The sequence below is a fragment of the Colius striatus genome, chromosome Z (assembly GCF_028858725.1).
Source record: "Colius striatus isolate bColStr4 chromosome Z, bColStr4.1.hap1, whole genome shotgun sequence".
NCBI lineage: Eukaryota > Metazoa > Chordata > Aves > Coliiformes > Coliidae > Colius > Colius striatus.
Window position 1 is genome coordinate 9,858,605 of NC_084790.1, and position 17,399 is coordinate 9,876,003.

At 36.4% G+C, this 17,399-nt stretch overlaps 1 protein-coding gene across 1 annotated transcript in view; it reads right to left on the reverse strand.

Annotated features, from left to right (window-relative positions):
* Window positions 1-17,399, reverse strand: part of ADGRV1 (adhesion G protein-coupled receptor V1) — a 270,716-nt gene that overhangs the window by 23,915 nt on the left and 229,402 nt on the right. The window contains exon 88 of the mRNA XM_062018552.1: window positions 12,870-12,991. Coding sequence (XP_061874536.1) covers window positions 12,870-12,991 — 122 coding nt within the window. The remainder of the gene's footprint in view (window positions 1-12,869; window positions 12,992-17,399) is intronic.

Sequence of the window (17,399 nt, forward strand, 5' to 3'; positions counted from 1 at the left end):
GTAAAGTTACAGGACTATATGAAATTAATTTCTGATCCTCTGGCTCAGCAGTGTTGGTAATGAGATTACTCAGTGGCACAGGATGGAGTCTCCAACAAAACACACCTAAACCAAAAACTGCAAGACCATTCCATTCCATTCCATCCCATTCCATTCCATTCCATTCCATTCCATTCCATTCCATTCCATTCCATTCCATTCCATTCCATTCCATTCCATTCCACAATTCTACGCAAAGTCTTTGAGTACTGAGATGACAGATACTATTTTTTAAATAAAAATTGACTGAACCATTTAACACTTATTTAAACACATTTTAAAAAAGCTGCAACATACAGTACAACTTTGGTTTTGTGTGGATAAAGCTAATAAAAATAATCTTTGAACACTCTAGATGGCTCGAAATATACAATGCACATACAGATATCAAATTCTTAGTAGAAAGATATAACTACAATCCTGGGATTCATTTCTTTTTTTGGTTTTGTATTTTTTATTATTTTTATTTTATATTTTTTTATTTTTGTACAATAACAAAAAAGCCCCACATTAAGCCAATCTGTGTTAGCAAAGTGACTAAACAGTCTGTGCTAATGCTTTTTGCCAATGGAAAGGAAGGTGGCAATCTGAAGCAATCCAAAAAGAGATGTCTCCAGGAACAGGAGGGTTTTTATTTAGAAAATCATTCATCCCACAGCTTCTTCTACTGTTACAGGAAATTAATGAACTGCTAGCAATAAATGTGGCTTCCATTTAGAATATATAATCCATTGAAAAATAAAGTTCTAGTGTCAATACAGAATAAGAGATTACGAGTAATAAGGATTAACAACCTGAAATGTACAGCAACAACCTGAAATGTACAGCACAAACCTGAAATGTAGGAGTCATCAAAACTGATTCCTGTATTAGCAAATATACTGGCCCTATGCAAGTCATTTATCTTCCCACGGTTTTTATTCCAGCTTTCTATAGAGCAGAGATGATAGTACCCATCTCAGGAAGGTACTCTGAAGATTGACAGGCTTGTAATTCATGTTGCTCTAGAGTAGATATAACTACTTACAGGTCAAGTGAACTAAAAAAAAAAAAAGAATAACCACTAGCAAATAATTTATTCTTCATTTTTAAGATACTATATTGATGTTTGCAATTGTGATAGTTTTCACAAGCAGAAAATGACTGATTGTGAGTGATTTTAAATTTATTTACAGTATATGGACTTAAAATTTGCATTAGTGAAAATACTGCATTTCCCAAGTTTGTCATTTTCTGTATCTTCAAATTTCTGTGAGTTTCACCAATTACCTCAGATAAGATCTGTGTTTTTCTACAAATGTGTTTTCTGAGGTGCAAAACTATAAAAATTTTTGTAACTTTAAATATTTCTAAAACATTTAAGGGCTACCCCAAAGACATTTTCTCACTTGGTTTTCATGTGTCATATAGCAAAGTAGGATAGTTTCATTGTTTTTCAATTAACTTCAAGCATAATTTCAGCACACATAGCTAGATCTTGGACAAGTTACTTTTTAGTCTATTTCTACAGTGATTTTTAAGAAAAACTTCCGTTGGTCTAAGAATGACCTCACTACAACATACGCAGCTTCCATTGACATCTACACTGTACTTGCAAAGGAAAGTCCCTGTGAAAATGTGGATTCATATGATTTATTTGACTTTCTGAGATTATCTTTTTCTTATTAAGAAAATGATGGAATCCTAGAATGGTTTGGGTTGTATCTTAAAGATCAACTACTTCTAACTCCGTCAAGGACACAGACACCTTCCACTAGACAAGTTGCACAAAGCCCCACCCAATCTGGTCTTGAAAACTAAAAAAAAAGTTCTGAGAGAGGCAAAGAAGTACCAGAATGGTTGCTTGCAGAATTTTTGTTTTAAATGTATGCAATATCTAGATATAACTTTTTTGAAAAAAACCCACACAGATGGGAACAAAGTAATAAAAAAGCAAGAATCTCACATGTGTCTGGTAAAACATCCTCTGGAATCACAATTCTCTCTTTACTGACCACACAAGAAGCCTTTAGAAAGGAGCGTACTAGTTTGGGTGGCTAGAGGTGAGGAGTGAGGAATGTGACTAAACCTTTTTTGTTCACTGATGAAAATGAAATGATAAATCTAGGGTTTGTCCAGAGGGTACTGAAGCATAAGAAATGCAGAGCTTTCAAAATCTTTTCCTGAGTATGCAGGGTATCTGAACACATTCTAGTATAAATGTTATACTGCTTCCCTGTTACACTTTTTTTAAGCACAATCAGGTTAAGAAGTCTTTAGTAGATGATGTGTTTTATCCAGACACACATGCACACACAAGGAAAATAAGACGATACCCAGGAAAAGATTTGAAAAGCTCTGCATTTCTTTTGCCTCAGCATAAACTCAAAACTAAGTCTTCTGTTCTCCTTTAAGAAGACATATAAAGATCAAAGTGAAAATACCAGTGTGGTTCTCAGTTTTGCAATTGAGGATTTCAGATATCTTTGTCACTAAAACTTTTCATGATTTTTGTAACAGAAAAACAACACATACGAAGACTTAAACAAATCATCAGCTGATGGTGTTAGTTGATTTGGTGCTTTTTAAAATCCAATTGACCTTTGTCAAAGCAAAGGCAAAAGAGCAACACTTGACATTTTGCTCAAAATAAAGAAAACACAATTTAGCAAGTTTGAGCCAACTGTGGTTAGCTCCAGCTTCACAGTTACTCAACTCTTTCCAAACACAAATGGTTTTCAGTCCTCACATGCATTGGAAAACTTCCTGAGAGAGTTGCTACTATATTCAGATCTCACATTTAACTGTTGACATATTCCCCTTTGGAGAAAAAAATCCATCACAAAAATTCAGTACAAAACCAAAACATTAGCAACATTGTATTTAAATAATTTCAAACAAACTTATTTTTGAATGAATGTAGGACAGTGCAGTTAACATGTCCCTTAAATTCACAGTCCTTTTGTTAACAGAAGGAAATACTGAAAAATCTCCAAGAATTAACGGCATGAGGTCACAATCACACTCAATGTTTCAGAGCAGGTTAGACGTTTAACTGCCCGTATAAATCACAACTGGCAGAACACTGTGCTAGTAATACAGTCAGTGAAAATACCTTTGAAAATGATGCTCAGTGCTTTCATTATGCCCTCACATCACCTTACCTCTTAAGCAGAACCAAGGTGTTGGAACTCAAAAAGTTGTTCTGAGAAAGGGCTGATATCTCTAAAAAATGCCTGCTGAGAGACAGGATACATTATTTTGTGTGCAGTATAACTCTATTGTGATTATACAGTTGCGGGATCAAGGCGAGTATGCACACAGACAGCAGATAACTGCTGACATGTAAAACACTCTCAGGCTTCTGAAATAAGACTTTCAAATCCCTGGTAACATCTAATTTGTTTTTCTTTTTTTCTATCATATACAGAATTCATCTTTTGGACCAATGGGCTCAGAAGTGCCCATAGGATCTCAAACAATGTGTCACCAGTACCTTTTACAGTGGCATTCAAACTGCTGTTGGGTACAACATTAGCATTGTGTTTGCTTTTGTCAATCCTGTATCGTACTGGTGATTTGCATTTGTCCTGAGATGAAGCAATACACCCATCTCAGTTTGTACTTCTCTAACTTAGTGACGTACAGAAGAAATTCTTTCACTGTTAGTATATTAGTGCACAATTCTGCATTTAATGTTATTGAATCCCATATAAGTCCTGTTGAATCATGTGGCAGATTAAAAATCATTTTGTTTTATATGGTACATCAGTCCACTAAATCACCAATAACCGTTACATTAACATTTTTTTCAGCCATGGTCATAATGAAAATGCAAGTGAAGATTAGTATTGAGATGAAACATTATTATTTTTTTATTTTTTCCATATTGTTTTTCCCATATTCTTTCCTCTACTCTTACCTCTCCAAATTTGTTGTGTTTGTATCAAATATCCCTCTAAGAGTTGAGCAGGTTTTCCTTTTTTTTTCCATTTAGATTAGCACCTAATAGCTTGGACTAATATGCCTAACTGTACTATAACCAAGGTAGATTTTTATCATATCTTTAAGTATTTGATCTTTAATTATAAAACTGATGTCTAAATAACAGCAGTAGAGTTGATAAAATCACAATATATCTAGTATATTAGTTATAACTCAATCTACATTGTGACACAAACAAGATTTTGCTGATGTCCAGATGCCTTCCAGCTTTATTTCACGGACTTTTTGCTTACTCTGTTCCAAAAGCAAACTCTATTTTCATATCATGTTACTGTTTCAAGAAGTCATTGTTTATTTTGGCAAACTACCACCTATTTATTCTTAATATGACCTGTTCGAGTCCACAATGACACTTCTTTAAAAGAAAATGTTTCTAAATAGAGTCCATTGAACAGTTTCTTTGGGCTAACTCTGACTTAGTGTGGACAACTCATTTCACTATTTCCTAAACTAGCAAAATAATTATCAAGTGTCCTTAGAGAATTGCTTTGTCGTCACTGGAAAATATACATTTGGAGTTTATGTGCATGTAGAGTAAAAAGAAAAATTTTTACAAAATACTATTAAAAAAAGCTGTCAAGATTTGGTCTCACTGATGGTTTCAAGATGATTTTGACACTGCTTTGAGAAAAGTGGTCTGTTGTTTTAGAGTTTTGAAGCTTTGTGTTGCATATAAGACCTCAGAAAAAAAGCGAATGAAGTTAGTCTTTACTGAATTCCTGCCATTTCAGAATGACATCTTACTGTTCATGGTTTCTTCTAAAATTGCATCTCTAATATGTTGAGTAATAATGAAACTGCGAGAGAGAAAAACAGTAATGCAATACACTCTTTCTGTAATACTTGCTTGGAAGACATTGAAGCTACATATAAAATAAAGATAATTATTTTTTTAAGATGAGTTTTACAAACCCTTAAACAAGGACTCATCTGTATTTATTATGAAGAAAAAGAGAAAACATCATTCTCATACTGGTGAAATATCAGGCTTATACATGATAGAGGATTCTTGTGCAATAAGTGAGTGGGTGGAGGAAAAGAGAATGGTTCTCCTACAGAAAACTTCACATGCATTTTTTTCACAGAAACATTCAGATCAGTCTTCATAATGTAATGATGTTCAACATGAAAATATGTATGCAGAGATCAGTCTGCAGTGCTGAAACACAAGAAACTGAATCCATGTCTCCAAAGTAATGCCTAAAGATGGCTATTATTTTACCTAAACTTTCCTGTCTATATAATCTCCAGGTCTTTGGGTTTTATCATTAGCTCTGAAATATTTAATGCTCTCTCAAAGCTCATGACCTCAGTGTCATGTGGCTGGTTTTGTTTCTCTATATATCACAATGAATAGGTTGAGAACAGAGCTTCTCACGTCAAATCTGAGAACCACAGGAAAACTTTCTGGATGGGACTGCTGAAGGTCATTCAGTACACTCAGAGGGCTAGTCCACTGATCAGGTTAGCACGGCTTTGTCTAGTCCAACTTTAATACCCTGCAACAGTGGAGATCCCAAACCTCTCTTGGCAACATTTCGTGTTCTGTCATTCCTCCTAATGAATTATTTTTTACAATGTTCAGTCTGAACCTCCCCTGGCCATGTGCCCTGTTGTTATTGCCTAGCACTTTGAAAACAGTAGAGGGGAAGAAAATGACATTGTCATCTTTTTAATTGCCTTTAAAATTTTTGCATGCTACGATTACATTTTCCATTGGTGTTCTCTTCACCTGACTAAATAAACCTAGCTCCTTCAGCTGCTTTTCCCAGGACATGCACTCCAGGCCTCTGACCACCATGGTAGTCCTCCTTGAATCCTTTCCAGTTTCTCTATACACCTCATGAACTGGAGACTCCTAAATTGGGTGGGGCATTCCAAGTGTGGCTTCACGAGCTCTGATTAGTGAATAGACATGATAATTCCATCCATTGGCTGAGTTCCTCATGGTGAAGTCTGGAATGTGCTTTGTCTCATTTCCAAGAGGAGTTCCATTTTACTTAGAGGAGTAGCCACAATCTTCCTTAAGTCATACTCTGCCTTCCTAAAATTTGAAAGTAATGTTTTCCTTTTTGCTGCCATTACATTTATCCTCAGGCATCACAATTTTTCAAAAATAGGCCCACAACTACATGGCCAGGTTTTTAAGCACCTTTGGAAGAAACCCTTTCAGACCCATGGATCTGGGTATTACAGTAGATGTACCTTCACTAATTGAAGCAGTATGTGTTATAGTTACATTTCTTGCTTGTTCGGTACTACATAATTCTTGCTATTACTAATGTTTTCCAAGGGGAATAGTTAAAACCATTTTGTCATCTGAATCCTCAAAAAAATATTAGAGTGGTTAGAAATTTTTCCTGAAATACATTTTTCATGTAATGTTCCTCAAGAATGTCTGAATGGGCTTTAGAGATGCTGAAACACCTAAAATTCTTTTTAATGATTACATTGGTTTTAAAAAATAATATGCTATGATCATGTTTTTCTGTTATAACTGGGCAATGGATTGAAACACTCTCTAAAGGTTTTTGATTGACAATTGGTTAAAAAATCAGTAAGCCAAAGTCTGCTTGAGTACACTATTTTATTCTGTACTTTTTTCAGTTTTATTATGTATTATCATGTATATTTATCATCACAAACACAGCTTTAGATACAAGCTACTCTCTTCTGACATCAGTTTCTCCTATATATATTTAAGACATACTTAGTTACAACTTAACAATGCTTCCTTTGTTTAACTGAAACAGCACAGTTTTTCCCTTGTTTTGTCTTCAGCTATAGACTGATTTGGGGTCCATTATGAAAGGACGTGAATAGGTAAAGAGCATATTTTGCCATAATTTCATAAATCAGGACAGTAATCATGTATTGGAGTATGTTTAGGATGGTAAGTAGGGACACAGAAAATTCTAAGAAGAAAGTAATATACATAGAGAAGGGGATATAAAATTCAATTTTGCATTGCCTTGATTCACTGAATAATCAAGTAACTTGGATGGCTTTATATGTTTGCATGGCTGCAACCACACATATCAGTGCTATTGCTCAAACAGGATGGCATTCCAGAATTTTATCTGATGATGACAAAAAGTGACAAGCTTTCTTTATGTGCTTTGTATTAGCTCTTCTTATTTCTTTTTTAAAAATTTTAAATAAATGCACATACTGAACAAACCTTTGGGGTTTTCTACTTTAACAAAAATAACCTTTTTTTCGACTGCTTTTCTGTTCATTTTCTAAATTAATTAACTGTGCTGAGTATACTATGTTCTGAATATACTATTTTCTTTCCTTCCAGATATAGTAAATCTTGAAGAGAATCCAAACCCCCAGAAACAGCATAAAAATCTACTTTACTGCACTTTACTGGTACTTGAGGTAGCCCTTGCTCCTGTTCTGGTTTGCCTCTGCAATTTTAATTAACGAAGTCTGGTGAACCACATCTACCCCAAACAATTCCAGGTATAATCCCAGGTACATTCATATTTCTTGTTAAAGGTACCATAGGCTTTTCAAATGAACCTGAACTCCTGAATCATATTGTAATCCTGTACAAATAAGCTGATTTTTAAAAACTGTTGTATTAGGTAAGTCAGCCATTTTGCCTAGTTTGGAAAACCACCAGCCGATTCTTACATCCAGATTTTTCCTCTGTTTCTTGAGAAGATGTATTTCATATGTAACACTGTTGGTCATTATGTAGACAGGAATAACCTTGATGTGCTCAAAAAAAGAACACATAAAGACATTTTACCCTTATCTACATCAACCAAAACAACTACACAAGATTTTTTTTAATGCTGTGGTTAATAACAGGATATCTCCCAGATTTGATTTACATTTCTCCTGAATTCAAATTGTCAAAAAATGGAGTTCTGGTACTGGCTTTGAATCAAAATTATTTATTTAATAAATTGATTTCTTGTTGGGGCTAGGGCATGATGGGGCTTATCACTAGGTACAGGAAACCATTACAAGGGTCACTACAGAGTATCTAATACTTTGTATTTTGCAATGTAGATACATGCTAAATTATAAAATGATGTCCTAGGGTCTGCAGTGCAGTTTGCTGGAAATACAGGCAGGGAATAATCAAGATTATGCTAAGAAAGTCTGCTGCAGAGAAGAGCCTGAGAATGAGTCTGAAGCCTCATCCCAACCCTTAGGCCAACAAGGAGAAGAGATCCACCCACTGAACTTTGAATCCATCAAAGGGCAAATATGCTCCTGATGATATCAGCTATATAAACCAGAAACACCTCATAATTGCATGAAAAGCACAGAGATAGCTTAGATGAGTATAGCATATGCAAAACAGCTTGTGAAATCCTAGAGGTTATAGAGAACATAAGACAACAGCTTGTTCTTTCACTCCTGACCCCAGCAAATACCTTGTGAATCAATCCACAGAGGCAATCACATGTAAAGAAAAGAAGTAAATGTTCCTCTTGGTTTTGTAAGTTAAAAGAGTAGCCAAGACATTTTGAATGAGAGCATGGACTATGTTTCTGTGACACAGATGCTGCCTGCATAGGATAATCAGAAGCATACTGCAGATCAACAGATATCAGATATCCCAAACATGCTTCTTGTCCTTTTCCTTTCCTGCTTTTCTAAATTTATTTTTATTTTGTAAATCAGCTATTGTCCCACCATACAGCATTTTGCATGTTTATTCCTGGCATTACAGTGAAAGGGTTGCTTTCCCCTCTGTACTCTAGAATAACTCATAGTATAAACTCTTCTCTGATGGGAACCATTTCCTGCAGGAAGTGCTCGGAAACAATTTGTCCTTAGTAGGTATTTTTCTATCAAGTGCATTTCCTAGGAATTGTTCGTCATGAGGGCTAAACAAAAAGTGGATAACATGCAATGTCCTTCTAATATCCTGAACTGAATCCATTTGGATGTCCAACACTTTTTAACAGGTCACATTCTGCTTTGTTTACATGGTCTGTAGCTCCTGAGCAGCAGGGAAGCAAGTCTCTGTTTCTTGTAAACTATTTAATGTTCCCTTTCTTGTTGGAGAAAAGCTCTTAGTGAACACTAAATTGCTTTCCAGCTGAAAGAAGGCATGTTGCATAACAGAAATGCCCAACAATAAATGGCAAAACAATCTTTAATGGCTTAAATGATCCTGCTTTAACAATCATTATTAATTCTTAAAGCTGATAAAGATCTAACACATGGGAATGAGATACCAACAGCATTCACTGAAAGACAGCTAGTTCCTCTCGAGATCATTATGAAAATGTGTTACTCTCTTTTAAGTCCCATATTCATCTCCCATTCCCAATTAGCCAGGTTGAGATAAAAGCTTCTAAGGACAAGGGAGACAGTTGTTCATTTTGCAGATGAACCTGGCTCTGAAAAGCCTGCAGGCCAGAAGGCCTTCAGCAGAGAGTGAGTACTCTATGAGACCAGACCATTGTTAGTGGGAGTGAGGTGTAAAAAAGCTTTAAAGCTATACTTGCTTACAGTAAAACCCTCATTTGATCACCATTCGGTCAGTATCCGTAAGACATAATTTTCTTATACACAAAGAGCTTGCATAATGAAAATTTCTCTGAATAAGTCAATTTTGTGTATCTAGTTATTTGTTGAACAGCATAGATTAAGGAAACGTACAGACTGTAAATTGTCTTGTTCCTTCCCTGTTTTTCATTTCATGCTATATGTCTGGTCACCCGAGTCACCTGTCAGGTTTCCTCTTTCCTGATTAGATAATGGTAACTTTAAAACAGGTGAAAGATGTATCTGGGACAGTTATTTAAAAATGTGAGGGTGTTCCAGGAAATGATTTTTTTACACTTGTTTTATTGTAGAGATTTACAAAGCACTTAAGATAGTCAACTATTAAAATAAACAAACAAAAATAAAAACTGCAGGTTGATTGACAACTACAGTTATTCCACAGATATTGTCATTCACCGTTAGGGCAAGAAGCCAAATGAATTGATCCCAGCGCAAAAGAGACAATATCTATTGGTGAAGCAGTTGCTCATGTTGGTAGTCAAAGCAAGAATTATGGGCAGAAAGCCATTGTGTTCAGTCCAGCATCACCATAAGTTTAAAACTAAGGTTGTGCTCCGTGCATAGTGTTGCACAGCGATGACAACATAAGGCAAGCCAGCTAATGGAGACCGAAACCTGTAGTATTTGAGGGCTTTTAATTCTTTAATTTCCTAGCTCCTCTGAAAGATCTGGAAGTTTCTGAATACATATTTCCCAGCTGCCTTATTGGAGGTGAAGATGTAATTCAGGACTTAGAAAGGCACCTGTCAATAAAGTGCATTTGATCTTTGTGCATGACCTGCTGTAGGATACAGTAGACAGGAAAGTATAGCTCTTGATAGTGAAAGTTACTTATGTCAGGTTATTGAGTATCAAAACCATGTAAACAGAAAAATGTAGTCTTTCAGTTGCATGAAATTATAGTGGAAACATTTCTGAAATTATAATACCCCTGAAAAAATTATAAAGTGTAGTAGGCGTCCGGAAGATCTCGGGACTGAAACATCTTTCACATGAGGAAAGGCTGCGGGAACTGGGGCTGTTTAGTCTGGAGAAGAGGAGACTGAGGGGAGATCTTATTAATATTTATAAATATCTAAAGGATGGGTGTCAGGAGGTTGGGACATCCCTTTTTTCTATAGTAGACAGCATCAGGACAAGGGGTAATGGGATGAAGCTGGAACACAAAAAGTTCCACTTAAACATATGAAAAAACTATTTCACTGTGAGGGTGACGGAGCAGTGGCACAGGCTGCCCAGAGGGGTTGTGGAGTCTCCTTCCTTGGAGGGCTTCAAGACATGCCTGGGCTTGTTCCTATGCGACCTGATCTAGATGAACCTGCTTGTGCAGGGGGATTAGACTAGATGATCTCTAAAGGTCCCTTCCAACTCCTACCATTCTATGATTCTATGCTTATTCTAGGTATACTTTAACACCTATGTTTTCCATATTACCTGCAATTGACCACACTAGTGCAATAAATCCCCCAAAGACCTTGTGGGCCTGCTATTTTATACAACTGTTTTTCAACATTGTGGTTTACCTCTTCATTCTATTGCATGAATTGGTGTCTTGAAATTGGCAACGTTAATAAAAATAACAATAATTCTATGGTTTTGAACTTTACTTGAATAAAATGAACCTTCAAGTCATGTGAAGTAGCCTAATACAAAATCTCTTCTGGCAATTACAAAACAGTCAACACTCGGCCAAAAGCGGTAATTTTCACAGAACATTCATATCCCCCTTCTCTAAATATGCACTGAAAATAAAGTAATTTCATTTTAAATGAAGTATCCATGCATACTACAGTGGTTTTGCACTGTTTTACCTCTGCCACAAAATCTCAGTTACAGCAAACTACTGTTTTAAAAAATTTGTATATGAGATAGATCTGTGTAACACAAACTCAGATCAGCTTCTAGTAATAATTCTTTGCAGAGAGACAATAAGGAAGACTATATAAAAATACATATGTGTATCTACATGTACATATGCAAACACCACCACATATTTACACTTTATATAATTGCATTAAATTTCCGTATAAAGTGGTAATAGTTTCAGCTGCAGTGCTGAAACTCCCATGAGAGTTTGCCTGTGCTCTGAGTTTTTGCAGGGAAAGAGGAAGGGAGAGAACGTGCTTTTGTATTACTGCCAATCCTGCAGCCTCATAGATATTTCATATCTATGCTGTAGGCAACCACTACAGTGAACCTAACCACAGGAAAACACCACTGTAACTCACTTGAGCCAATAAATGCCAACATATACAGAACAGTTACATGAGAACATATACCAAATAATTAAATATATTAGAAAGCTACTTTTTTCCCATAATTTAAAAAAATTATCTATGTATGATAAAAAACCTTTTTTAAAACATTACAATGCTGCTTAAGGAAACTCCCACTTTTTGAAATCAAAACTAAAATAAATCCTTTTTGTGAAAATACATCTTTTAAATTACTATTTGATGAGGTATAAAGATTTTTAATAATGCAAAAGAATGCATAGTATCACAGATATTTCTTTTATAAAAACACCAGAGGAATTTGCACACCAAACACATAGGTTTGGACATTTTTTTTTCAGTTACTCTTAATTTCACTGTTTTCAAACATCAGAGGCAATTTCCTACTTGTATTATACTAATCTTTATTCTGTAAATAATTCTGTAATTTGCAGTATGGCATTCAATAGTGTGGAAAGCAGTATTGAGTCCAGCAGAAGGACCTATGTATGTAAAATTCTGCAAGGGGCTATTTCAATATTATATAACTAATAACATCTAGCCTGTATTTTATTTTTTCAAAGAAAAGATCTTTGCTGTACCACTGTGTATGCTCAAAGAGAAAAGCTAAGCCTCAAGGCTCAGCTCTCATAATGGAAAAAATTTCAATATTAGTTATATGATTTTAAATCTTTGTGGGTTTCTTTAATTAGATAACAGACATAGAAAACTGAAATACTGAGCATTTTTGCAAAGGCTGCAGAAATTTCAGTTTTACTGGTATAATTATCTCAGTAACACATATCATACAGAAGCAAGCAGTCTTCTTTCACAGTGTATTAGCCATGAAATTAAATCTGTGCAATTATACTTCTATTGTTTCAAAACTATGCATCTCTTGCTTTCATATGCATTCTATATGTTAATTTGAGAAATAAGTAGAATACATAATTAACACTTTCCCTACATCACAATGTGTTTCTGGACATTGTTCAGCTAGTGAAGCCAAACTGCAAACATGTTGTGAGTGGTGGAGATGTGCCCCAGATGTGCCTCTGCAGCAGGACCAAAGGAAAAGATGCCAGCTCTTACCTGCAGGCTGTTGAAGATGATGAAGAAGACTAACATCCAGAGGTGCCGGTAAGCCATGTGCAGTCCTCCCCACAGCCAGGTGACAGAAATAAGGGCAAAGAGGTACAAGACCAAGGGAATCTCTGAAAATGACAGAGAGAGCATATCAGCTGGTGTGTTCTGGGAAAAATACGTTGTAAAGCATTACCGTTGCAGGACATACTCTCGCTGTCTCTGGTAAACCTTGACATATGATCTCCAGTAATGGGCAGCCCTTCTCCTGCTCCAGTCATGTGGGTGTTCTGGGGCTTTTGGGACCCATCCCTGGGGTTAGGACACCAGCAGAAGGGCATGGACAGCTGTGGGAATGGGAGGTGGGAGGCCAGGAGGACACAGCCCAGGTCAGCAAACCAGGTGTGCGTGCTTTGCAAGTGAGAAGAGCATGTATGGAGTCATAAAATGTGCTGATCTTTGGGGGAAGCACGGGAGAGCTTTTGGCAAGGGCTGCAAACTTTGGGAGGAAATGGATTTTAAAGAATTGAGAGGAAACAGAACAAAAGCATTATCAATACAAAAACTGACATAGCTCTGGAAGTCTATGGAGTTACATAGAAATTCTAAGAATGACTTGTTCTCTGATTTGTTGTTAGTTTTACTACAAGCTGAACATGAGTAAGCACTTGACTGTATAAAACTTTAAGTGAAAACCTCCACTCAGTCCAGGAGCTACTCAAAGATAGACTTTGCACCAGTTAAATTCATTTGGCTACAAAAACACATGCAGAATACGTACTTAAGCACAAACACACAGCTGCATTTTAGACCCTCTACTGTATTTACAGCATGAAAGATCTAAGCAATACTGTTGGGAAGATATCTATGTGGACAAAGGCTTACAAAAAGGAAGGTGGGAGTTAGCTTTTACCCCCACCTGCTCTTATTGCCCACAGACAGGTACACCACATTGGGCCCTCACATCGACTGTATTGGCTACAGACTTCAAAGTCCATGTTTGTCCAGGTCTGCACACTTTAGGGGCAGAGGTATTCAGCCAGGCACTGCTTTTCTCTGCATTAGTCATGCAGCATCAGCACAGAGCACGGACAGAATTTTGACAGGTATCGTTCCAGAAACAGCAGCCTGGGAGCATTTTAGGCATTTTGCTTAATACTGTACAAACAGTAAGTGCCTTCTGAATGCAGACAACAGCCAAAGTCAAGACTGTCTTCCAGTGAGGCATGCAGTAGTTGCTTTAGGGTTATAATTATTGCTTAGGCAGAAATGTATGTGTATATTTTTATAAACAAGATAATGACTTGAAATACAATGTGAGCAGGTACTATGTTACTAAAATTTTCCCTATTCAAGCCTAATACTATTCAGTAAAACCTGGGACTCAAACCTGTTCTGCTGTTCTGCAACCATGAATTTATAGAGACACTACATGCAACAGAGATATGTATTTCTTTAGTGAATCATAATGAGATACAGTGTGTAGTGGTTTAGGCCCATCAGGGAACAAAAGACCACGATTAGCCTCAAGCACCAAAGACCTGAGGATTGCCAAAGGGCAGGGAGAGCTTAATTGCCGCTTAAGGTTCAGGACAAAACATACCAGGCTACTTGGTTTGGGGAAGAAAACAGAAAATAATTTAATATAACACCAAGCATAACCATAAAACTCCAAAACATAACAAACATAAAACAACACAGAGTGGTACAACAATGAAGGGTCCAATCAGCACTTTAAGACTACCTTCTCCCTACTCCTCCCCTCTTCCTGGGATCAGGACTCTGATCCCGATGTCCTCAACTCCCTGAATGTTGGGTTGCAGCGGTACAGCTTGCATTCTCGCCACAGCTTGCAGAGGAATCTCTGGTCTAGTGCTCCTCCTTCCTCCCTCCTTCTCTGATTGTGGGGTCCATGTGGTCACCTCCATCTTGTATCACTCATACACCTCCTGCCAGCACTTCAAATTCCCGTCTCTAAACAGTGATGGCAGAGGCGCCAGATTGGCCCAGCCGGGCTGGAGGTGGGTCTGAACCCAGAAGCCAGGGGAGAGTCCGAGAACTCTTTACCATGCCTTCACTGCAGTCTCCTCCCCCTGTTATCGAGCAGAAGCTGCTCCTTGCTAAACCTTGACACAGTGCTATACATGAAAATTAATGTTATGCTAGGGTACTGGTAACCTAGGAGTAGATGTAATAAAACTAAAGTATTAAAATAAACTTAGATTTCAAGAGCAGTAAAGAAAGGCTAGCTTTTTCTCTCTGGGGTGGGTGGAAATCAACAACCTGCTTTTACTGAGAAATAACAAAGCTCATTAGAGCATTAAGGAAATCAGACTCCCTAAGCAAATGTGTTTTAAAACTCAGCTCTAATCATCAAGGTACTCCTTTTCTGCCACTTATGTCTGAGGATATGATATAAATCCTCTCCAGTTTTGCCTTTTTTAAATGGTGCTGTTTCTGTCCATGTAGGATTATAAGCCAACTTGCAGTGGATGGAAGGATGCAGTGCTGCTTTAGAATGGCATTATGTTAATGTATTTCATGTCATAGGAGATATAAAGCATCTGCACATGATCAGCACATACAACACAGACCTGTGGAAGACCCATTCCTTATGAAGAGAAAGCTGGGGGCCAGACTTGATAACCTGATTTGTCTTAAATGATGATTGATGCCCATTGAGCACCTAGCTCACTTTTCTCACGGTGGGATGAGGTCTGGTCAACATTTACTAAAGGTCTGAGACTTACCAAGGATTCATGATCCAGAATATAATACTAACAACATATGTATTTTTCAGACAAGCATCACGGGAACAAGATTAAGGCTGTGTACTTCTGTTACTTGTCTGAGAAGAACTCAGTTCTGTTAGATAAAGAAACTGGAAATGTAATGTATTTCTGACACCACACTCAACCAGAACTAGTATCCCTTGCACACAAGGCATCCATTGAAACACACTTTTCTATAACAGCTACTTATATACATGGTCAAGATCATAATTCTTTAACATTAATTTAAAATGTAAACCTCTCTAAAGTATCAGAAAGTAGAGTAAGTAGAGAATTACGTATTTCTCTTTGTCTTACATTGGACACACTAATGCATACAAACACTTACTAGATGAATATTTAAATATGTTCACTAAGAAAACAGCAAAGAACTGGCAACCTCGAAGTTTATAATAATGAAATTTACTAAAATAAAAACTAAGAAAATACTTAAAAAAAAAAATCACAATTTTTGTAAACAATTCTAAACATAAATGCAGTAATTATCTGAAGAGCAACTGTATTTGTGCACGGATATTAACTGAATTTCAGCATCTTTTGTTTAAATCTAAAAATCCTGCACAGAAATGTAGTTGCTTATGAAATTTGACTAATATAATGGAATGCCAGCTAATGATCACTGCTGCACACAACTCTAAATGCTGTACACCGAGTAAAGCAAACAAGGAAGAGAATGATTTTGGAAAGCTGAATGATTTGGCTTTTACATTACTTTGCAATATAGTTAAATTCAGGTAGGGGGCAGGTCAGAGAAGAAAGCAAATTGTGGAGGGACAAACTGCAGTCATATTAATCATAATCAAGCACCTCTTCTGCAATTGCTGAAACAGCTATTTACAGGAAGATGAAGTACATGGACCAATATGGTGCCTAGATCATATACGTTTGATGCACAAGGCTCTAACTTTAGTATCTTCAAGCATGTGTGAGAGGGAAATTTGATAAATTCAGTCCTATAGCACCAGAATAAAACTACCACATGTAAAACCAGAATCAAGCTCATTGAAGCTAACAAGATATCTGTGGAATGTGCCTTGAGTAATTCCAATAAAAACTTATGTAATGAATGCTAGTTGTAGAAACATATAAACTTATATGTGCATTATAACAAGAAAAAAAGTCTAAAGATCCCTAGCTTTTTGTTCCATGCTGTATATTGATACACCTTTTCTTTCTGCTTTTATCTTTGTTAGTAACAACTGTTTCATAATCAGTATTGTAAAGAGTTAACAGAAAGCAGCATAAACTTTGGCAGCATTTAAAGCCTCAGCTGCTTGAATTTTCTTCAGCCATTTTGTTCAATGTGTTGTATTTTGACCAAACAAAAGCTCAATAACTAGAAAAAACTTACAAGAAAATCAGCGACAATTTCTTTAAAGTTTGTAAAAACAACACTGCACACAGGAAAAGGATGACAATAAATAGACTTGAATTGAACCAAAATATACAGTCTAGTTAGCTGTGGTTTCCTTCATGTGGAAGGACAGCGAGCAGTCTTCTCCCAAACAAATCAAAAGGCTATTTCTAGGCAGGCAAATGAACCTTCACTGACTAGACTTTTACTCTAAATCCAAGTGCAAGTAGCTGCCTTTAGACTACTTGAAAAAAATCTTAGCAGACAAAAGACTGCTATGGAGCAGTCAACTTAGTATCAGTGTGATGTAACTGAGATATCATCAGACAGCTCTGTTGTCTATTGGGTATTATATATTCAAACCATATATTCAAATCATATTAGTCCATATAA